Source organism: Tinamus guttatus, unplaced genomic scaffold (genome assembly GCF_059628265.1).
Source record: "Tinamus guttatus ecotype Peru unplaced genomic scaffold, ASM5962826v1 Tinamus_guttatus_pri_ptg000235l, whole genome shotgun sequence".
NCBI classification, from domain to species: domain Eukaryota; kingdom Metazoa; phylum Chordata; class Aves; order Tinamiformes; family Tinamidae; genus Tinamus; species Tinamus guttatus.
The window spans coordinates 285,685-309,652 of NW_028288769.1; the positions used below are offsets into that span (position 1 = coordinate 285,685).

A 23,968-nucleotide genomic window follows, 5' to 3' on the forward strand; every position below is an offset into this window, starting at 1 on the left:
TTAGATGTTCCTTACTTGCCTGTCTTGGCACAGCCTAAAAGCACTAGACTCTAATTTTAAGCCTTATAATTGCTTATAACTGCATCCACGAGGACATTGGGGCCTGAGGACTATCTAAAGTCCGTAGAAAAACATGGAAGGCCACATAGATGTTTTTCATTCAAATTTTTCTCCCAGTACTGCACACAGGAGTAGGAATCATTGGTTTCTTGAATAGCTTTTATTCAGAAAAAAAATCATACCCTTTTTGCAGATCATATTACTCAAATTAAAGCAGTAAGTAAGATTGAGAAGGGAAACCTCATTTGAATTCTCAGTAGTAGCCTTCTGGAATTTTAGAAAATTGAACTAGTGGCCACAAAACCAAAAGAAAATCCAGACTTCTGCTGAAAGTTCTGTTCTCTCAAAAGCCTATAGTTGGTAGAAGCTCAAATATAGGCAAGGAGGGCAGAATGTAACACAGTGCGTTAACACACATGTTGTCTTGTAAAGGTAGAAATATGAAGATACGGAAATATGTACTATATAGCAAAACTTATGCAATAAAATGGATCTCCTTTTATTTGGTACGCATTAAAAACATATCTGGAAGGAGCACTTCATCCAACTTAGCCCACACCTCAGCTCTCCAAAAGTGAGAAAGATGTAAATACACTGGAGCTAGCTCAACAGAGGCCACCAAGATTCTCAGGTGGTGAAAGCTGGGGCACAGGCCCCTGGTAGAACAGGATTTGCTCAGCTTGGGGCAGAGACAGGTTCAAGGGCACCTCACAGCAGTCCCCTGTGCCTGCAGGAGGTTGTCTACAAACTGGAGCCAGGCTCTTCCCAGAGGTGCATGGCTGGAGGAGAAACAATGCACAACAGAAGGTACCTTTTCCCAGTAATGAAGAAGTTGAACATTGGAACAGGTTGTCCAGGGAGGTGGTGCAGTCTCTGTCTCTGGCAGTTGTGAAGATGCAACCGGATGAGGCCCTGAGCAAGCTGCTCTAATCTCGCAGCTGGCCCTGCTTCGAACAGAAGCTTGGTTTGACCAGGCGACCTCCCGTTCAACCTCAGCTCATCTACAAAATTACATTTTTTTCTAAGCCTGCATATCAACAGAAAAACTGTTGCACAATATCACATCTGCTGGCAAATGCCAAGATTTCTTTTGCTTAGATATAGCTGCAATGTTTCACTGTTTGCAACTGTCAATTTTCATTTATGAGATGCTATTGCCAACAGCTTAATGTTGCCTAGCAACTTATTCCAAGTAATAAAATATAATTGGGGAGGAAGAATACAAAATATAAACAGCATTATTTGTAAACTCTTTTATTCCTGAATTGATTTGTTTTCAATTTCTTTCATGAGAGATCGGCTGGCTGATAGCTACCAAAGACCTAAGTCCCTCAAACACTAAAATTAGGTTCTTAAATTTACTGGAATTGGTAATGCTGTTATTGCGCGTAAGTGTTGGCAGGACTGGATCCATAATCCTGAGGCCTGCTCCCTAACTGGCTTACTAGTTTTTGTTGTAAACGTCAAACAGATATAATCTAAAGGAACTTAATTCAATTTATACCATATGTTTTCCTTCTGCTTTCTGGGGTATTTTGCGTAGGGTTTTGCTGTTTAAATCCTATTGCACGTTTTTAATGCTATCATAGCAACAACCGTGTTTGCAGGATTATCTCTTTATTTTTGCTAATGTTACAAGCTCCAAAAGGGCATGGGTTCCTATTATTTCGTATCAACTGTTGAACTATAAGCCCAACTACAAAGAAACTTAATATTTTTGCACAAGAAAATATGGAAACCGATCAGAACATGGTGTCTTCATTTACAGTAACAGTTTTCCAAGTCTTTTATTATTATTTCTGGTATCTCTTTACCAGTTAATGTATTCCGATTTATATTATCATCTCATTAGTACCGAAGTCCATCCGGTCAAAACAAAATAAAACAAACAAACAAAAACCTACAAAACGGAGGAAAAAAAATATGTACTTCAGTGAGAAACTGATTTTTTTTTGCCTTTTCTTTCCTAAATTTCTAAGTTTGAATCGTTACAGTTTCTTCTTGCCCACTGACGGCTCAGTTTGACCCAGCAGAGAGTGCTCTGGGCTAGCGTGGGTTATTTTTTATACTTTTATACTTTATAGTCCTCTCTTATTTGGCGACTGGATGAGCGGTGGCGAAGCCAACCCGATACGGTGCGTTTTAAGGATGCCTGAGATGGGGTGCAGCCGACGACGCCAGTCGCAGAGGTTGCGACGAACGGGGCTTGCTCCCGCACCACCACGCCAGAGGGGAGCCACTGTGCTTAGACAAAGCGTGCATAAAAAATAAAGCGAAATAAAATATTAATAAAATGGAATGAACGAAAACAGAAGGAACTAACACGGAATGAACTGAAATAGAATGAACTAAAATAGAATAGAAATAAAATAAAATAAAATAAACAAACCCAACTGTTGCTTATGCACCCTCTGATCTTTGATAGCCTGGGCGATATTTACTCTAAAGCAGTGGGGTTAGGATTTGGGGGCTGGTATGGAGGCAGGACACCCACACTCACCCACATACTCAGATTAACATACTCACACTCACGCGACACTCACACACACCACTCACACTCACGCACACCACTCACACTCACGCACACGCCGCTGCCCCCCGCGCCGCTCCCCGCCGCGGCCCGGCCCGGCCCGGCCCGTCGCGCCCCGCACTCGGGCCTGGGCTCCGCGCCGCCGCCGTTGCCGAGAGACCGGGGGCGGCCGCCGCCGCTGCCGCCGCCCCGGTGCCGCCGCGCGCCGCCGCGGGGAGCGCCGCGCCGAGGCCGGGCAGCGCCGGCAGGCGGAGCGGGGCGCCGGGCCGAGCCGCTCCCGGCCGCGCCATGACGGGCGATGCTGGCGGTAGGTCGGGGCGCGGGGCCGGGGTCGCCGCCGCGGCGCGGGCTCGGCGTGGCGGAGCGCGGCTCCTCCCCGCGCGCGCGGGCCCTCCGCGGCGCTGCCGCCGCCGCCGCCCCGGAACGGGCCCGGCGGGTCGCGCTGCGGCCGCTGCGGGCGGCGGGAGGCCGAGGGGCGGCGGGCGCGGGAGGCCGCGGGGCCGCGCGGGCCCCGCTGCTGCGGGCCGAGAAGGGCCCAGGCGGGCCCGAAACCGCCCCCCGCCCCCCGACAGGCCACGTCCTGCTTGGAGGGTCTTCATGCAACCCATTCAGAGACATGTTCACTTTCATTGTTATTTTATTTTATTTTCCTTTTCTTGTTGGCATGTTTCTGTTCTAGCACACCTGCTGACGTCAGGGACGCCTTCCTAGGGATTGCTGAGATTTCGGATGGCATTTGTGTGCGATCGGAGCTCTTAACTCGGCTGTGGTTTGCTCAGTTTCCTGTTGTTGCTCTCTGAGTTACCTGTAAATAAAATATTCGCAGCGAGAAAATGCTGGCGAGATGTGGCCTGGGTCTTTTGTGTTGGTGCCTCGCACATCTCCTGCTCCTTATCATTCTTCCCGGCTCTTGCCATTTCATTTTCTTCTACAACAACCCCATTCCACGTGCTCCATAAGTGCAAAAAAAAAAAAAAAAACCACCACACCATGAACTGGTTTTTGAGGCATACATTGAGCTGTTCAGTAACTTTAATGGGGACAGAAAAAAATCATGTTTCTTGGAGTTGGTGTTTCAGGCGGCCAGAAGGCTGAGTCTTTGCGAATGTTCACATCTGCGCCTCTGGGAACCTCCAGAAATAGTTGGGGGGATTTTTGCTTAACCAGTGGGCTAGAGATTGTCTTTTCAAACAAAATTTTAAGCCTTTGCAATAAGTTGTGCTTTATAAATGTAAGGCCAGAGATTTCCTGCTAGGCATGTTTGCTTTATTTAATTCAGAGGTGCAGCCCATCAGACTTCATTCCCATTTGAGGTAGACCTGCTGAAAACAAAAGTTTCCAATACATAAACTCCTACTTTGATTCATTCCGTGATTTTGGACGTAATGGGTGCTAGGAGTACTACTTTACATCAACCTATGTGACATTTATAGCAGCCACACAGGCTTCTGGCCTTGAACCTTCTCCACAAACGTGGACATGGATAACTATCATTGAGCTCTGTTACAGAGGGCAACAGGCTACTGGCCAGGGGAGCCTGTTACTTACTGGGATTGCATTGCCTTTAAAAAAATGAGTATTTCATGATAAGGTGGAAATATTATTGGATTCTTCACATCTGTTGGATGTGAAGATACTTCAATCTGTTGGACTGGTTGTTTTTAATTCCCCTCATGGTATTTGGAATTCAGGCAGTTGAAAGCAAGATTTTTAAATGTGTTCATGAGTAAAATAGAAGTGTAGCAGTCACTAAATAAACTTATTTTACTGTGTTACTAATGTAATGCTTTAATGGTTGGGAAAAGTCTTCCTGAAGCTTTTGAGCCTGAAATCTTTTTGGAGATAGCAAAATCAGCCTAAAAGAAGCATTGTGGGTTGAATCATATTTTATTTCCTTCCCAATCTTTTTCTCTACTTCCCCTCCCACCTTTTTTTTTTTTTAATCTTCATAACCTCTTTTATTTTGTTTGAAGCTTCCTGCATCAGGGGAAGCACTTATAAATGTATGTCTTTCTCCGGAAGATAGTACCCACAGACTATGGTTGCAATTTTTCTTGGTTCTACTAGTTAATTTATTTTTCCTTGCTTTCCTTTTTTCCTTCTATATTTTCCTTCTTATTTACATCTTTCTTTCTTCTTTTCCTTATGAGGATAGTCAAGCAGGATGTCCAGCGAATTTGTGTAGTCCACCCTTGAAGGCTTGCAAAACCAGACTAGGGTAATCTGCATTAACTCCAGTAACCTGGTTCAACCTTGCAGCTGACCCTGCTTGAACAGGACTAGGGCTCTCCTGAAGTGCTTCCAATCTGAATTGTCTGGGACTCTGTTTTCCACTTCCTTTTTGTTCTAAAGAAAGCTTTCCAGTTGGCCTTTTCTCCTAGAGCATGGCATCCCCTCATTGTGTTTATAAAGATGGCCATAGAAAAGTTTGTGATTGCAGCTTCCAGGGACTGGCCTGTGAGAATGTATATCGTGTTGATTTGTTTGTTTTAAAGAAAAGATGAGAACAAGGAAGGGCCCTAAATTTGTTTTCAAGATTTCAGATTTGAAATATATAGTTATTAGCTAATTCTCTGGCAGTTCCTCTAATGATGAAAAAAGGATAATTTGAAAAGGGAAAATGGTCTAGAATATTCAATTTTGAAAATAATTATTTTAGCAGAAAGTCTAACAATATTAAAATAATCACTGCTTATTTTATTTTCAAATGTATTTCTTTTTAAATAACAAAAATATGTGTATGCATGGCTCTAGGAACCCCACACATAATTAGTGGCACAGCAAAATCCCATCAACACTAAGTTGTTGAAGCAGGCGCGCTGCCAGCCATCCGCCTCCAGGGAAGCTCTTTTCCACCCCTTCATCATCCTGGTAAGGGTGCCCTCAACCCTTTCTGAAAATCTCTGCCAGATTTATCTCCTCCAGTGTTCTTATCAGGTCATGAAATGTAGACTCTTTCAGAGAGAGGACGGGTTGCTCCCGAAATCCTCTCAGAACGTGACCTGCCCCCTCGCTCTCACGAGAAGAGCATCTTGATGAGGTACCTCAGCAGCTCTCAGCTGCGGCTCTAAGGCGTGGGTAGAGAAGGTGCCCCATGAACAGGCAGTACTAGACACTGAGAACTTCACGGATCATGAGCTGCAACACAGTTTTCACCTGGAAAGGGGTGGGTCGCTAAAGGAAGGCCCAGAACACTGCTGCCGTGCATTCTCAGCATGATTCTTACCAAGCGATCTGCTGCATTTCTTTGTCATCCAGCATCTCCGAAGGATTTTGGTGCAGACTCCATTGCAGTAGGCTCATCTTACGGCAGCAATTGGTGGGTAGGTGGCCTGTACCTGCAGGGCCTGTACCTGCAGAGAGCATTCAAAGCAATCTGGCTGTTAAGCCATGATATGTATTCATGAAGGGAATGTATTGTCATCAATACCACAGAAGCGCGGAATCACAGAATGGTTGAGGTTGGAAGGCACCTCTAGAGATCACCTAGTCCAACCCCCCTGCTCAGGCAGGGACACCTAGAGCACGTGGCACAGGGTGGCATCTGGGTGGATTTGGACGGTCTCCAGAGAAGGAGACTCCACAGCCTCTCTGGGCAGCCTGTTCCAGGGCTCCGTCACCCTCACAGGAAAGAAGTTCTTCCTCATATGGAGATGGAACTGCCTGGGTTTTAATTTGTACCCATTACCCCTTGTCCCGTCACTGGCCACCACCGAAAAGATACATATTCATTACATACACTTCCCAGGCATTCAGTGGTCATCATTAAAAACCTTGGCATTCACCAGTCCTTAGGAATTTGGGATACTCTCCAGCTCACTGGGCCTATCTCATACCAAGATCCCATGAGTCACATGCTTTGGAAGGGAAAAAATGATAGTTCAGGAAAGGAACCACTTTCTGCTCAGGCTTGTCCCTCCTTTCTGTATGCTTAGGGAGTGGGGACTGTGATGTATAATGTAAGAGTGTAACTGCCAGTTGCTGGTGGGGTAATCTTGGAGTGCCTTGATCTCTGTATTTAAAAGCTTCATTTGAAAAGCATCGATTAATGCTAAGAAGGCATGTTGGAGATTGTAGATTGTAGATTTTTTTTTAACTTTTATACAATGCTATTTTTAATTTGGAAAATGTCCAAACACAAAGCAGTTTTATTTTAAATGATGAAGTTCATTATCTCGTTACATCACAACACGGTGCAGGTTCAAAATTGTTTCTTTTAGATGTTGGGAGCCTTATGGTAAAAGGAAGTCATGACTTGGCATTATGTGGTACTAGTGGGAGGTACTAGTGGGGTATATCATATTTACAAGAGCTTTTGTATGGAATTTTATATTTGATGCTGTTTGCTGAGGAGATCTGAGAGGTCTGAGATGAAGACCTCTGTTTAAGAAATAAGTAATGAAAAGACAAGACAGAAGAGATACGTAGGGAGGAAAGAGCTAAATTCTAGATGCGCGTCTATTTTTGGTCTAGTTTTTTTTGTTCGTTTGTTTTGTTTTGTTTGTTTTTGTTTGTGTCCTTAAAAAAGGTAAGCCTTCCTCCATCTGTGAACTCCAGCCTGCTTTTTTGGCCCCAGGTCCCATTTGTGAGCACAAGACGTTACCAGCTGTTCTGGGCTAACAGTTTTCTAGTGCTCTGAAAGTGTGAAAGTAACTGATTTTTAGGATGTTTCCTTCAATATACCTTCTTTATGAAGAATCCAGTTTCGTTTTAATGAACACTGGAATTTCAGACATCTGTTAGCATATGCTATGTTGAAAATAACGGGGCAAAAAGGAGTTGAAACTAGGTGTGAGTTAGTAATAACGTGCAGAGTGTCATGTGTCTTGTGATTGTATCAGTCACGTGCAAATTTGTCTTTACTATTCTAAAATGAAGGGTATCTGTATTGTCATATACATAACTTGCTCTCCTCAAATATTGTGGTGCATGAAAACAAACTCTGCAATAACTTGCACCTGTAATTGTACCAAAGGTAGGGATGGAAGACCCTTGGGATGGAGGGAGCAGGCCATGGGGAAACAAGGACAAATGGCTAGGAGGGACAAGAAAGAAAAGCAAGAAGGCTTCCTAAGGAAAAATAGCTTCTCCTTTCTATAATCATAGGATTTATACTATTGCTGAGAGCAATTTCTTCTTTAAGGTAGCTTGTGGGTTTTTAAATGTAAGATGGAACCGATCGTTTTCATCATGCTTTTTGTTTGGGCGTTTACGCCCTCTTCCCGTCCCCCAACAGAAATTTGGGACCCATTGGCAGATTTTAGCTTTTGCATATCAGTAAAGGTTAAAAAATAATTGTTTTCTTACAAGTTTATGTGCCAAGTTTCCATGTCCTAGCACAGGCCTGGGAGCTGACGTGTTTTCGAACAGTCGGAGTTCATGTTAAAGAGAGCCCTTGTAGGTGCCCAGCCATGGGGGCGCCCTTCAGCTTCTGCCCGTGTGATCTCAGGTGGCAAAGAAATATGCAGGAATATTTGAGGTGGGCAAGTTATGTAGGTGACTATACCGATACACTTCATTTTAGAAGAGTAAAGACAAATTTGCATGTGATACAATCACACGAGACATGACACTCTGCACGTTATTACTAACTCATACCTAGTTTCAACTCGTTTTTGTCCCTCATAAAATGTCCTAAAAGATCTCTTCATTATTTTCAACACAGTATACTGCTAATAGCTGAGTGAAATTCCAGTGTTCATTAAAACCAGACCTTGCTGATACCAAGGATTTAGCTGATCTTAATGTCTTTCTTTAAATCTTAGAAAATTTGGCAGCAAGGAGTCTCTGCTTTATTTTTCTATTTTTTTTCTGTGGAGGTATTTTTCAGTTGCCTTCTTTTTCTGCCAGTGCCTTTTATAAATGTGTTGTTCTGTGTTTGTTATTGAGATTACTTAAAAATATACCATATTCAGTACTTGCTTTACTATGCTATATACAGAACTTGCTTTAGGAACAAGGCACAGACTTTTCAGGTTTTAAGGCTGTGTAGGATCAGCTACTTTTTTAAATTTGTCTTTGGATTTTTGTAGGAAGTGCAAACTTCCATCAGCAAAAGCATCTTATGGTTAGTGTGGATATCACAAACTGTGATTAGACGTCCTTCATAGAGGGGTTTTTTTTTCCCTTAAGTGCACCCTGGATCTTATGTTTACCAGCTTTTATGCTGATATACTCTCATTTCCAGAGGAGCTGCAGATCTAGTGTAATACTGGTAAATCTGGCTTATTGCTTTGGATTTTAGTTCTAAGATGGGAGAGTGATTGTCATGCTGTGATGTGAATCTTCCCTGAGCATTGCAGCAAGTTCAGGAGGAGCAGAGCAAAGGCCGACTGAATGCATGTGGAAGGGCTCAGTGCATGAACAGTTTTCTGTCTTCTTTTGCTTCTTTAGTTTGTCTTTGATTCTAAAAATTACCCAAAGGAAAGATTTCAAAGCAAACAGACCACATTCCTCCTTCAGAAGGTTGATGCCCAGGCTGTTGCTTTTTGTTGCTATTACGAATAAAATACCCCAAGGAAAACTGAAGTGGACATAGCCCCCCAAACACTGTAGTGTTTTCCTATCTCATAACGTGTCTTCACCCCACACTCCCTATTTCTAAAAGCTCCGGCGCTAGAAATATTCCCTAGGGAATGTACTAAGTGTCCTATGCTAACAGCAGGCTGTGATCAAAGCAAGTGTTCAGGATGTGTGTTAGCTATCGGTGCGGGAGCTGCAGGGGAGCATTCCCAGAGGCTCCTGGAGGGAATTCTGCGGCTCCCCGGGAGCAGCGCTCCGTGTGCTGCTCCGTGCGCTGCTCGTGCTGCAGGGAGCGCGTGCACGGAGCGCCGTCCTGCGCTGCCTCCTCGCAGCTGGATCCTCCCTACGGACACAGCACCAAGAGGGACCGCAGTCCCCGAGTTCCTTACACACGTGCGGGAGAGGCTCGAGGCAGCCCCGGGCTTTGTGCTCTTCTAAGGTAACAAAAAAGCATGTAACAGCCCGAGTGTTTCCTGGAAAAATGAAAAACAGTGAGATCAAAAATAGCATAAAAGCTGGTGAGCAATCTTACTGTGCTTTGAATGCTCTTGCTAAAGATCATATCTAGAAGGTTCCTGGCTTGCGATCCTTACTCTGCACGTCCTGACATCTCAGGTTTGTGATACTTTATGTGCCCAAATCAATTCAATAGGTAAAAAGAAAGTCTCCTTGGATAACAAGGTAAATGGGAATTTCATTATGAGAATATGGCTAATCTTCCACACATCAAAGCTATAAATACTGAAAAAGAGCATAAAAACAACGGAGCCTCTTTTGTAATCAGATGGTAATTATCTATCATATTCCCCACACAGACAGAGCTTGTTATTTAGAGTATCATTTAAAAAATGATTTAATAGTAACTCACCAGTGTTTCTCATTCTGAGGCTTTTTCATAACTATCTTATTGATTGTTCTTATCTTATAGATCCTCTACCATTTTCCTAAGAGTTTACCAGAACTGCTGTCACAGTCATTGCCAAAGGGTAAACATAAAATTGCTATTATGCTGTTGATTCATTGATTGGATTTTGAGTAACAGTTTACAGAAGGACATAGTTGCAGGAAGCATTTTAAAAAGTGCCTTTTCTTTTTTTTCTTTCTAAGGTCTTGGGAACTGCAGTTCCCAAGAAACTCTGGAAAACTTCTTATCACTGTGCTAAATGTGGCCATTAAGAGAGTGATATGACGCTTTTGTGACCTCAAAAAGATATAGCAACATCCCCTGAGGCTTCAAGAGTTTTTAGTTATGCTTTTGTCAAAACAGAAAAAATATGTCAGTGCATTAGGCTTGGAAATAAATAGGAGAAAGCATGAAAAAATGAGCAGGGAAAAGAAAGTAGTCAAAAGTTATGAGGAAGAAATGGGAGCGTGAAGTGAAGGAGCAGGCTTAACGGAATATAGAGCTTGTGTGAATATGTTTGTGTTGTGGGCTTCATTTGTTATGGTATTCAAAGTGTTCATTTTAAAAATGTGCCTATTTTTAGTCACAGATTATCAATTCCACTTGTACTAACGTTGTATCATGCAACACGCATAAAATTGCCCCTTTTTTTGCTTTTATTTATTTTGCTTTTATTTATTTGCTTTTATTTATTTCCTTTTATTATTACTTTTGTTTAGTTTTTTTTTTTTTTTTTAAAGTTGTTTAACTGCAGCTCCTCAGCTGTGAGCTGCAGTTCCAGACCTCGATGCTGTTGCCTTATGGGCTGTACAAACGCAGACCAGAGGTCAAGGTGAGGTTTTAAATATTAGACAGGAGTGCTCAGGTAGGTGTGTGCAGACAGGAGAGCACTAGGGCACACTGATCTTTGGCATGAATAGTCTGTAGGTGGCTCAAAAGAAGCTGGGAAGGTTACGTTTGCCATTAGAGAGGAAAAGAAGAGACTGCAAAGGACATGTAAATGTAAATGCGTGGCCTTTGGATGTAAAGCAGCAGCCCATATAGTGGAAAGAGTAATAGAGAGGAAACTTGTGGGTACCTCCCACTACTGCCGACTCGTTAAAGCCCAGTGTTGTATCCACACTGCCGGCATGAGGGCACCTTGTGATCTTTGGTGGTTAACAACTCAGAAACCCGCGGGATTTCGCAAACGAATGGGTCTCGTGCATGCCCTGTGCTCTCTCCTGGGCAGCCTTTGGGAGGGTGCAGCTTGTCCATCTCTTTGTATTTGCTGAGACTTTGGGCTTGGTGCACTGTATCTGTGCCAAAGTCAATAGCAGATGTAGGCACCTCTCTGCCCTTGTCCGGCATCCCTGATGTGCAGCCAGGCTCCCTTTCCGTGCCGCGTAACAGGAGCTTGGAGACTGTGCCTTGCAACCAGGGCAGCCTTTCCTTGGAGCTTCCGTGGGCCAGCGGAAGCCCTGGAGCGAGCCGGTGCCTGGCTCCTGGGCACGGAATTGCTAACATAAAGAGTACTGGAAAAATCCATAGTCATAATAGAATTAGGTAATAAAAGGACTCATTTTCTGATTTCAATAAAGAACGGTAGCATCTCCCGGCTACTTAACATCTCCTGTTTGCCTTTGGCTCACTGGGATTTAGCCCGGCATAGTGTAATAAATGGAAATGTCACCGTTACATTAAAAGGCTCCAGGTTGAATCCATCAAGATTACTTTGGGTTTAAATTCCAGCAATAGCCTTCTTGGCATTTTGGTATAAGTTTTCTGCCAGCTTTGTCAAGCTTCTCTTAATTATTTGAGTTGCATACCACTATATACATCTTGTAAACTTATTAGAGTCATGTCAGTCATTTATATAGACAGTTTTTAAATGAAACTAAGGCCCTGTTAATCAGTAATTACAACAGCAGCCCAACACAGAGACAGTGTTTTAGGTTGATTACAAAGCTGTTCAAAAGTTCACTATAAGATGGTTAACTCTTCTATTTTTTTTTCTCTCCAAGGAGTTTTCATCGTTATAGAAAACAAAAGTTAACTTCAGGATGCTCAAAAGGAAACAAAGTTCAAGGGTGGAAGCCCAGCCAGTCACAGATTTTGGTCCTGATGAGTCTTTGTCAGACAATGCAGATATTCTGTGGATTAACAAACCAGTAGGTATCTCTTTCAGCTATTACCAGTTATAAGTTTGATGTGAATTTTGTTGTTGAAATAAGACTTCTAAAGAAGATTCTAGAATAAATAAGTATTTATAAGAAAAAAGTATTAAGTTACGGTTGCTAACTTACCAGTTCATTTTTGCAAAAAATCCAAATCTAAATAAAAAGGTTTCTTTTGGCTGTTGCAAAGTGATAGAGATGGTCAGGCACTGTTTGCCGCATAAACTGTGGCATCCTTTCAGTCTCTGGTTGCTGTCGTGTTTATTGAAATGACAAATCAAGTTTGTAAAATCAGCTTTTGAAAAGTATGCCCAAAGTAGCATCTTAGTGTTAAAGCGGTGGTCAGTATTTAGAAGTTGTCTAATCTTTTCCCTTACATCTTCTTTGAATATAAAAATATATTTTGGCTGCTTATTTTCCACTTCAGTTCAAATTTTTTCTGGAGTCCTTTGGCCTACCATGTGAGCTAAGTAATAGATTGGAGTGAAAATGTCTTGCAACTTAAAACCAGTGAAGTTGGGAGTGAATTTATTAATAGAAAGTGCAACGTTAAAAAATGCCATTACTGTGCAAATATGGCAATTATTTATTTATTCAGCAGTCAGTGTGCATCCAGAATTCTTGTGTTTTGAAGAATTCATACTTTTGCAAAGAAAGCATTTTAACGCATCTCTTAAAGCCGAGTAGAAATGTTTATTTTGTAAAAGCAAAATGTCACATCTACTGAAATCAATTAATAGATGCTATTGGTCTTGCATTCATTTAATGAAACTGTCATCTCACTGGCAGTGTGGATGCCAGACCCCCTTAGCTTTGCTTCTAAGTTTTAGCAGCTAAATCATTTCCAAGACAATGCCCTTACATTAATGATTCATACTAATTTTAAATAGAATGTTTGTATTGACAGCTGCAATAAGCTCAGAATGTCATTGCAGAAATATATCATGGGAGTAGGTTATTTATATATGCTTCTCAGTACAGTGTTTTTAAATGGAATCATTTTGCTTCTTGTCATGTTGATAGACTAGTTGTATATTGCTTAGCATATGTAATATTGACATTTTAATATGGCACACAACAGGTTTTTGTATTAGCAACACTTTGGTTTTGGTCCTTTTTTTTTCATTTTAAACAAGAGATCACTCTGGGTAGACTGAAGGCACATAAAGCGTCTTTCATCCACGCCCTGCACTTTCAAATTATTAATTTGGCCTCCAAGTGTATGGACACCACAGATGTTCAGTCTGGGTCAAATATCATTGCACTTAGACAACTCTTTAGTAAACCCAAAATAGATGAGTGATTTTACAATTTATTGATACCAGAGACTGTTTTTGAACATCAAATCAAGATGGCGATGTCTCTTTTTTTTTCAGTGGGTACACTCCTTACTACGAATTTGTGCCATCATCAGTGTGATTTCCGTTTGTATGAACACTCCAAAGACTTTTGAGCATTATCCTCCTCTCCAATATGTGACATTTGCTCTTGACACTCTGTTGATGTTTCTTTACACCGCAGAGATGATAGCAAAAATGCATATTCGTGGCATAGTTAAGGTAAGCATTTAAAAAGTTTTTTTTTACATTCTTAAGAAAATGGATCCAAATATATGCTAATGGCATTTCAGAGAATCACAGAATGCTAAAGTTTGCAAGAGGCCTCTACAGATCATCTAGTCCAACCCCCCTGCTCCAGCAGGGACACCTAGAGCACGTGGCACAGGGAGGCATCCAGACAGGTTTGGAAGATCTCCAGCGAAGGAGACTCCACAGCCTCTCTGGGCAGCCTGTTCCAGGGCTCTGCCACCCTCACAAGAAAGTTCTTCCTCACATGGAGACAGAACTTCCTGTGTTTCAGCTTACACTCATTACCCCTTCTCCTGTCACTGGCCACCACAAAGAAGAGCCTGGCCCCATCCTCCCTACAATCACCCCTCAGATATTTGAACATATTCATCAAATCTCCTCTCAGCTTCTTTTCTCCAGACTAAACAGGCCCAGCTCACTTAATCTTTCCTCATACAATAGACGCTCCAGTCCCTTCATCATCTTTGTGGCTCTCTGCTGGACCCTCTCTAGAAGCTCAGTGTCCTTGTCCTGGGGAGCCCAGAACTGCACCCAATACTCCAGGTGCGGCCTCACCAGAGCTGAGGAGAAGGGCAGGATCCCCTCCCTCCACCTGCTGGCAACGCTCCTCCTCATGCAGGCCAGGATCCCATTGGCCTTCTTGGCCACGAGGGCACATTGCTGACTCATGGTTAAAACTTGTCAACCAGGACTCCCAAATCCCTCTCCATGGAGCTGCTTTCCAGCAGGTCGACCCCTAATCTGTTCTGGTGCTTGGCGTTATTCCTCCCCAGGTGCAGGACCCTGCACTTGTCCTTGCTGAACCTCAGGACTTTCCTCTCTGCCCAACTCTCCACTTCTCAGCTTTGTTTGCTATAGTTTTTTTAGCTGCAGTCAACACCTTGGCATAAACAGAAAGTGCAAATTGACAAAGATACAGATTTGCTGCATATCTAATTCAAAAAATATAATACCAACATGCCTAATAGTGGTTTCCTACTAAGAAATACATAGTCTCATTGTGTTGATATGGAGAAAAAAAAAGCAAAATGAGTCCCATGTATAAAAGTAAGATATTTTGTAAATATCTGGAAATCATATTTGAATTTATAACTTTGATTTTCATTTCATAAGACTGGATGCTCTCATTGTAGTGTTACTTGATTTAAATAAGAAGATACATCTTATTGTGAGCAGAATGAGAAATAAATTTATCTTACCCTACTTTTTTTTTCTTAATATAATATATATTGGTAAACAAATGCTTCTGTTATCAAATGTTTATGGCTGTTGCTGGACTAATTTTATTTGTATAAGTAGATATGGTATTGGAGAACAGAAGAGATCAGGATTTTCAGTAGTCATTATTATGTGGCACTGTTTTACTGGTTGTTTCCAGTCTTCAGTAAGAACACACAAATTCAGTTTATATATAGAAAATCCATCTGCAAAGCTTGTTAACGGTTTAATTATGTCCCTGCTGCATAGAATAGTGAATCAGTATGTTATGTCCTTCACTGCTGAAAGGTCTGATGACCCTTGATCTCAGGCTGTGCTTAGCTCCTCAGTGGGTTCTGTCTTTGGCTTTTGGAGATTGTGTTTTTGTTCACTGTCAAACTAAACTCTGATGTCATCATACCTAATGTATGTGAGTTGCAAAAGTTAATGTTTCCTTAATATTAGGAAGTTACCAAAATAAGAAGATTCTGTGAAAGTCTTCTTGTGTTGAGTAATACCAAAGTAATCTGTGTGAAGTAGTGTTTCTGGTTACTACGTGTACTCTCTTGTTCAGAAATGTCCATCAGGCAGGTGAAGCTGAGGCCGCGGCATCGTGAATGGGGTATTAGCAGCCTGCAAGTACATTTGGACAGTGAGAGGGAGGAACAAGGTGCCATTACAGCCAGTAACATACTGCCTTCCACAGAAATGGGTTTGTGGAGATTAGGCCAGGAGGAGAGACTGCCAACAGCGTGGCTTTTTGTCCAAAGCTTGATTTTTCTTTTCTTGTCTATGGAAAGATCAAATTCATCCACAGCCGGCAGCTAGGGGCTACGAATAATACGTTGCTGCATTTTCTAACATCTTTCATTGGATAATGTAAGGTCTGTGTTTTTTTGTGGTCATAAACTGATCTTTGAATCTTGTTGAATTGTTTGATCTTGTTGAATAAGAATCTGTCCTCAGAGAGTGAGCAACTGAAGTTTCTCCCACTGCCTTGATTCGCATTACACATGTACAGATCAGAGTATGGATTACTTTTATTTGCACACCAACATTTTGCTCTTTTCATACTGGATATGGTAAAATAGATTAGGCATGTTGAAGTAGAAGAGGGGTGCATTTATTACTATTTCAACAAGAGAGGATTAATGTTTGTATTAATATAGATGCACTTGAATTGGCTTCATTGGCACTATTTATGAAATCATACAATAATTTAGGCTGGAAAGGACCTCTAGGGGCAATCTAGCCCAACGCTCTGCACAAAGCAGGTCCTGGGACTTGTCCAGTTGAGTTTCAAATTCCTCCAGGGATGATGGAGGAGTCTCCCCAACCCTTCTGGCAACCTGTCCAGTTTTTCATCAATTTCATACAAAAAACTTTTTTCCCAGTATTCAGATGCAATTTCCCATGTTCCAGTTAGTATCCTCTACCTCTCTTCCAACTGTTTTGTGAGCCAAGACTGCAGCTCCATCTTTTCTGTTTTTTTCAATCAAGTAGTCGTGAATAGTGATAAGGACCCTTCCTCTTCTGAAGACTGAACAAACTCATGTCTCTCACCCTCTTATATGTCATGTACTCCTGCCTGCCGACCATCCTGATGGCAAGGCACTGTTTAGAAGTTTAGAAAGATGTGTTAAAGACTTTTGCATATGTAACATTTTTGTGTAACAAAAAGATTATGAACTGTTGTCCTAGTTTAAGTATATTAAAGACTTTGGATCAGTGAATGCATTGCTCTGTGCTTGTTCTGAACTTTACATAAAGTCTTAACCAAACTTATAAATAAATCAGTATTTCTGTAAAAGCCTAAGGGTTTGAAATGCTAATAAACTTTTGAACCTTGATTAATGAAAAGTTTAATTCAGAGAGAAATCTAATTTATGGAGAAGGTAAGCACCATCCACTTAAGTCCCAGTTAATAACAGTTTAACTGACCTAAGATTTTTGAAAATGTTAAGTCATAGCTAATTAACACCTTCTGGGCACAAATTAGAAATTTACTTCCCTGGCTCCCTGGGTTTATAGGAAATAAAAGCAGTTTTTCAAAATTCTACCCTTTTGTCTTTAAATCTTTCTGGAAAGCGTTGAAAGATACTGTGGGGTGGTGTTCATAGCATGGTGTGTAGAACTATTCATTTGTTGTTTGTCATAGTTTGGAACTAGTGGTTATTGTATATCTGTCTTCACCCTTGAAACTCATCTCTGAAAACTGAAATAACAGGCTATAATTTTGTACTGATTGAGGTCTTTTTATATATAAAATTATAGGATAATCTACTTAATGTTTGTTGTTCATATTGTATAAAATGTATGTAGAACCATTAATAAGATTTTTAATGTTTTGTGGAGCACTATATCAGACAGTCAGATTGAGTGAGTTTCTTACCATATATTTTTGTTTTCTCTGTTCTAAATTATGTTCCAAATTGAAGACTGATGGTCTGTGTTAGAGTTCACTGTGAAATGATAGAGTAGTCCTAGAAAACACTGTGTACTCAAAATTAAATCTATTTCAAGTAGGAGAAGTCAGTAAATGTATAATATCAGCGACCAGAGCATAACTTTCATGAATGCTACCTTTCCTCTAACTGAGTAGTTTGATGACATTAAAAATTAGCTGTTGGTTATTTTGTCAAGCAAGAAACTATGAATGGTTTACACTCGTGATTTATATATGGCCTATTATGTTTTCGTGAGTTAAGAATTTTTGATATGAATTTCAGTCATGAAATCTGCTCTAATTAGTACAGCAGTATTTTAATATGAAAGTTTATTTCTTAAAAAAAAAACCTTCCGAGTTAGGCAGGTTTCCATATTTTTTCTACAACCTTTCTACATAAATTGCACATTTTAATGATTTTACTGAATTGCAAATTCTGTTCTCTGAGTAGAGCATGAATTAATGGATGATATGGCTTAGGCACATCAGTATTTTATAATAGCTTATGAGGCATCTTTGCAGATGCCTACTAAATTGTGTTACAAATGTGTCTTAAAAAAACTTTATGCTTTAGAAATTAAAAGCTATGATCTCTTAGTAAATCATTGAAAGCATTAAAAAGTTGGTGTTAAGTATCACCATCTTTCTTTACATTAAAAAAGAAGCTGTGAACAAAACATGGCCATTTCCTTAAAATGTCCATTCTTTTGGGCATGTCACAGTCCCTTCAGCTCGTGCTCGATTTGAGAGCTACAGGCCAGTTTATCATGTCTGACTTCTACCTCCAGATTAGGTAATCAGACGATACCATTTTCAGCTTAGCCATCTGTTTCTTGGTTCCTTTTTCTTGTTGTGGATGTGAATTCCTCTGCAAAATGCACATATTTTCTTCAGTGTTTCTTGGACTTTGGTATGTTTTTGTATTTAGTTATTTAAAAAGCCAGTGGGGCAATTGCAACCACATCAGTTAGTTTACATGGAATAGTTCTCTATACATTATTTCATCTCCTAAAACATAGGCTGGAAGTAAAAAAATCTAAAGAAGATAAGCTGAAAATTTTGCCCTAGGGGAATGAGAGATGAATAGAGCTGGTCTTACACCCTGGGCATTGTAAGGGATTACAGAGTCATCTTCATTATACCTCATCCTTAGTGCTGCTCCTAATCGCAGTCATGATGGTTTTACAAAGTCAACACTGAAGTCATGTTGTAAAACTGAGGTATGCTAAAAGAGAGTAAGAAAGACTTGAAAATAAAAGGTGTGAAAGTTTCCTTTCCTGTCCCTTAAAACAGTCTTGTAGACACCAGTTTTAGTACCATCAGACTGAAATTTAGAAGAAAAATTATATAGCAGAAGTACTACACTGAATTTAATAGAAATGTCTTCGTTCACTGTGTAGTTGTGACATATTTCAGCTAACAAAGGGATTACAGAATGTCAAAAGTAATGGTCCTTGACATTTCCCCTGTTGTTAAATCAATTATCTCTTAGGATTCATGGCAAAACTATTGTATTAGCTAAAGGAGTTGTGAGTGGCTTTGTCGGATTTTATTTTCAGTAGCTCTGAGCACTACCCGCTGACTTCAGTACTCTTGCAGGAGCCAAAGGTAAGCAGTTACATCACTACCTTTCCGCACCCTTTCCCTGTTCTCATGCGAGCACTGAAACAAAGCTTAATCTTCTGGCAACTCTGTCACAGACAGATTGGAGTTGTTTCCTTTGTTCCAGTTAAACGCTAAAGGCCAGGATCCCTCGTTAGCTAAAATCAGCACCCTTCAGCATGTCAGATGCTCCCAGACAGTGTTATACCTGTGCCCATAGCACATTTTCACTGTTATTTTTCTGATAGATGCTTTAGTGACCCAAGAGGAAGGAATGAAGGGCAGAGCAGCCTGGGGCCTAACCTGACCCATGTGGACTTGAACTTTATTGCATCCAGTACCCTGCGTCGTCAGGGACCTTTTCTTCCCCTGTAGCGCAAGCAACAGGAGCTGCCGCAGGGCCTGTCACGTTGCAGTATCATACGCTGGCTGCCATGCACTAAATGGGGAATTTGCCTTTGCTTGCAGTGGCAGCTAATGTCCGCTCACCTACTTGATCGTTTTTTGAGTCATTTTTGCTTTCATGTAATAATTTTTTGCTTCTTAGCTTTAGGGCTTAAAATAAGAATGATTCTGCAAGCCTGTTTTGAGGGTGTGCAATTTTGCTGCCCAAGCCTGAGCTGGCTGACTTGTATGATGAGTTCAGAGAGACCTCATACTGAAATCAGAGTATAAAATAGGCCCTTCCAGAAGGTAATTCATCTGAGCTATTTCTCGCTATTGGTTCTAGGGGAAGCTTCCAGTAACCAGACTGGATGGTGACATCTAACCTTTTGATATCTCACAGCAAGCAGCTCTGTGTTTCTAGGTTTGTTGCCAATGGTCAGTGGGCACTACAGAAAGTAGACAGACCGCTGCAAGCCAACTGGTTGAACTCTTATGGTATTAATTTATGCTTAAGTGAGTTTCTACCACAATGATACCAATTTAGAATATTTTCTTGAGTTATGGATTACAGAATTTACTACAAGGGTTTTTTTTGCTGCCTTTTCAGCACTTTTAATATTAAATGTTATGCCTTCAGCTACTTCAACAAGAACGGAGAAGTCAGAAAATGAGTCTCATCCTTCTGATAAATGATGGAAGTATCCATTGAATTGCAGTGAAACACTGTCAGATTGCTCACCAACTTTTTGTAACTTTGTCAAATCAGCTTTTGCTGCATTTCACACATGGAAGACCAAAGGAGGAAATCTTGAAATTATTGCAATCTCTTGTTTTACATTTACTGTACAAAATAGCCCAAGGCATAAAAAAAAAAGAGTTAAGGATCAAGGTACTGTGTCATTTTAAAGGTCGGGTAGTAAAACAGAGTATGTGGCTTCTGTCAGCCCATGTCAACATGCTCAGGTGGCTTTTGATATTTGGTCATGAAAATGGAGTTTCAGGATGTGTTTAGACACTTGAAGCAAGTTACAAATATGAGTGAGAACCTCAGCCTGGGAGGTACAGACACAGCTACCAGAATTGGTAACGTAGATGAGAAGACGATGAGATGCTTTCATTAAATGGAGGGTAGCTCTGTGGAGGGGCAGAGAAAGAGAGGGTGAAAACAGTGGTTACCTTTGGCAGAAAAAAACCCATAAAGCAAACATGAAGCAAAGATCCAGCCAACTTAAGATTTGAGTTTTACCTTTGACTTTGCTTCTCGCGGTTATAAGGTGAAATAAATTTGTGAAAAGTTATTGTACATGTCTGTATTAAAAAATGGAGTTTTGTACTATATGTAATCTTGTAGGAAGCTTGATGTAGATCCCATACTCTGCTGCCTTGGGAAAATGGATGTTACTCAAATTCTCTTAATGTAAGTTTAAAAATGCTGAAATATTTGGTTTAAATATCTGTGACTGACAGTCTTTAAATATTTCATAACAAGCAACAGTGGTCTTCCTTATTTGAATAAGGCATTCAATCTACAAAAGTTGATTCCGTCCCACTCTTTTCCCTCCTATTTTTGCCTTGCACTGTTTTACGAAGCACGCGTGCCCATTGCAAGGACATCCCTTCAGAGCGCATTGGGATCACGTTGCTAGCGAGATGCTGTGATGCTGTTTGCAGTCACGGGAAATTAAAAAATTAAAACCGACTGCGATGAGGGTAACGCAGTCTGAAGTTGCCCGCGGCGCGCGGCCAGCTCGGCCTGTGGGCCGGGGAGGTTGGCGACCGCTGCGGCAGAGGGCGCGCACCTGTTTCCATGGATACTCGGGCCTGTTTTTGTCGGAGTGTTTATTGCGGGGAAGTAATGACTCGCATTACGCAGGGGGGCTTTTTGCACAATTTTTGTGTTTGAGTAGTGCAAAATCAAAGGCACTTAAATTACTTAGTGGGCTTACATCAGCAGTATTTCTAATGTGGAGAAAGGTAATTTCTCTAGCGACGGGATGGGTCATGGAAATCATTAGTGAGAAAATTATGGATTAAAGCGTGTGTCCATATAATATTTAGTGATTTACCATGGTGATCGTAGTTTAACCTTGAAGTAACTGAGAAAAAATAAACAACATGCTGACTCTCATAAATGTATCCAGGAACATGCTGTTTCAACAGTCAGCTGTTTTCAGTAATGTTATGTTTTTTGCCGTTGCTAATTTCTAGCCATTTCTTATAGCAAGGATTACTATTTTTCTACATAAAAGCACTAATCATCAAGGAACATTGTTAATTTGTCACTTCATGTCAGGGTAGATGATTGTCACATTTACTGGGATACTGGTGAAATCAACATATTGGATAACAATTTATCTATTTACATAGGAAGAAAGGGGCCTTCATCTGGAGTGTGCTGTGCTGTGTTGAAACTTATATTTTCAGAGAAGTCTGCTATAATAAAACAATATCAATTCTCAGGTATTTTCTTTTCTTTTCTTTTCTTTTCTTTTCTTTTCTTTTCTTTTCTTTTCTTTTCTTTTCTTTTTTCTTTTCTTTTATGCCTCTGTTGTGTTCTGTCTTCAAGTTGAGAGAATAAAACAAGACATCAAGAAGAAAAATCTTAGTGGCACCCAAATCTCTGTGGAAGTGAATAAGAACATTTCTCTGCAGCTATATTTTCATGGAGATTGTGAAATGTGTGTGAGGTTTTTAGGGTAGCCACCTGAAGTATAAATTTCATTTCAGAACATTGTGTTCTCTACAACTAATAAGAGTTTTGAAAATATTGCTTTCTTAGGGCTGTATTAAGTTTGTTGTTTCCATAATTTTTTACTGGTCTTTATAATATAAAATAATTTCAGTAGCTTTTAATAATTATAATTATCAAACCATAAAAGAAAACCTTTTTCAATGTTGCGTCTTTCTCGTGTATTCCAGCTCCTGTCAATGTGGCTTTTTTTTCTGTTGAAGGAGAGCTGTGAATGAAGATAAGAAATACAAGTTCTGTCACGTTAGATGTGCCTATTTGCCTATCAAATCTCCTTATTCAACCTCCGGGCAATACCCAGTGCTTCAGCATGTGAAGCTTTCACCTTGAAATTTGGATGCAACCCAGCCCCTGCATTCACAGCAAACCTCAGAGTTGGGGGAGAGCAGAATCCTGCTGCCTGGAGTAATTGCCCTGTTGTCAAACATGTCAGAGAGCCCAGCAGCATTTAGCGCACATCGTCTTCTGAAGGCTTCACGGCATTACCAAATATAAGCAAATGTCTGCACATGGAACTACGTGTAGGACTGAAGACTGTCTTGAGGAGCAGCTTGAGGAGATTGTCATAGACTTACAGAGCATCAAAAATTCTAGGTTGCAGAGAGAGATTCTAGGAGATTGTCTAGTCCAGCCAACCTTCTGTAGAAAGCAGGGTCTTAAATTAGGTTATCCAGGGCTGTATCAAACTGAGCCTTAATACTTCCTATGAGCGAGGCGCTACCACTGCTCTGAACAATCTATTCCAACGTGTAATTGTTCTCGCAGTGAATAATTTTTTTCCCGCGCGCTTCCTACAAACACCTACTTGTCTTAACACCTCGTAGCTCTACGTTAACTCTTTTCAGGATAAAGAGATTTATTAATCAACCATCTTCAGATTTGCTGAACCTTTAAGACATCTGAAGAGAGCCACATGAGCTAATAACATGGTGCTGCTGGTGCTGGCTGCAATTGGATAATGAGCAGATGGAGAAGGAAATAAAATTCAGCCTTTCCATGTAGTAACTCATAAAATCTCTCTGCAGGACTTGCTAGCGCCCCACAGCAGTGGTAGGATTGTGTATTGACAAGCAGCAGGGTGATGCAGCAGTGAAGTTCCCCTCTGCCCTGCGTGTCCTGGGGACGTCCCTGCTATTAGGCTTTGCTAAGGAGGCTTTGGCACCTGCCCTCCCTCCACTCACTCTGCAGGAGGGCAGCAGCTGCCAGCTCTGAATAAGGGGCAAGCTGAATTGCTTGCAACTCAGCTCAGTTTAGATGCACTGCACTCATTTTGCTGATGTGGGAGGTACTGACCACGTTCCTTTAAGTTCTCAAGGGGAAAGAGCTGTTGTCTTTTAATGCCTTTTGTATTTGAGGAACAGAATGCTGTGTAAAGTGCTTCCTTGTTTACCATTTTTAAGCTCACTTTAACAGTTTTGTTTTAAAGAGCACTTTAAAACTCCTATCTCATTTTTTCCCCCCGTTTTACAGCGGACATAGGGTTTTTAGGAAATGAAAAGGTCCTTGTTTCTCTGGAAGCGTTGATTCTTAGTTCACAAAATGTCTTATTTCTTTGTTTGGAAGCTTCCCTAAACTCTTCCACAGCATAGATGGCAGAATCAAATGAAATGAAATTGCCTTTATTTCATTCTATTTCCTTGACCATCCCAATAAGAATTCTCTTTCTGATCACTTACAGTCTTTTTTGTTGTTGTTGTTGTTGTTAGTAACAGCAAGTGAATGGTGAATACTACAATACAGAAGTCTCCTATTGCAATGAACTTAATTTTGTAAATTAACAAAAATTGAATGTGCCTTAAATATAATTTGAGACTATTCTTTCATGA

General features: G+C 40.9%; 1 protein-coding gene across 1 annotated transcript in view; it reads left to right on the forward strand.

The window, feature by feature from the left end:
- The first annotated feature begins 2,845 nt into the window (after positions 1–2,845).
- NALCN (sodium leak channel, non-selective) overlaps positions 2,846–23,968 on the forward strand; it is a 218,594-nt gene continuing 197,471 nt past the window's right edge. The window contains exons 1-3 of the mRNA XM_088525668.1: positions 2,846–2,897; positions 12,020–12,166; positions 13,549–13,731. Coding sequence (XP_088381794.1) covers positions 12,059–12,166; positions 13,549–13,731 — 291 coding nt within the window. The 5' untranslated portion in view covers positions 2,846–2,897; positions 12,020–12,058. The remainder of the gene's footprint in view (positions 2,898–12,019; positions 12,167–13,548; positions 13,732–23,968) is intronic.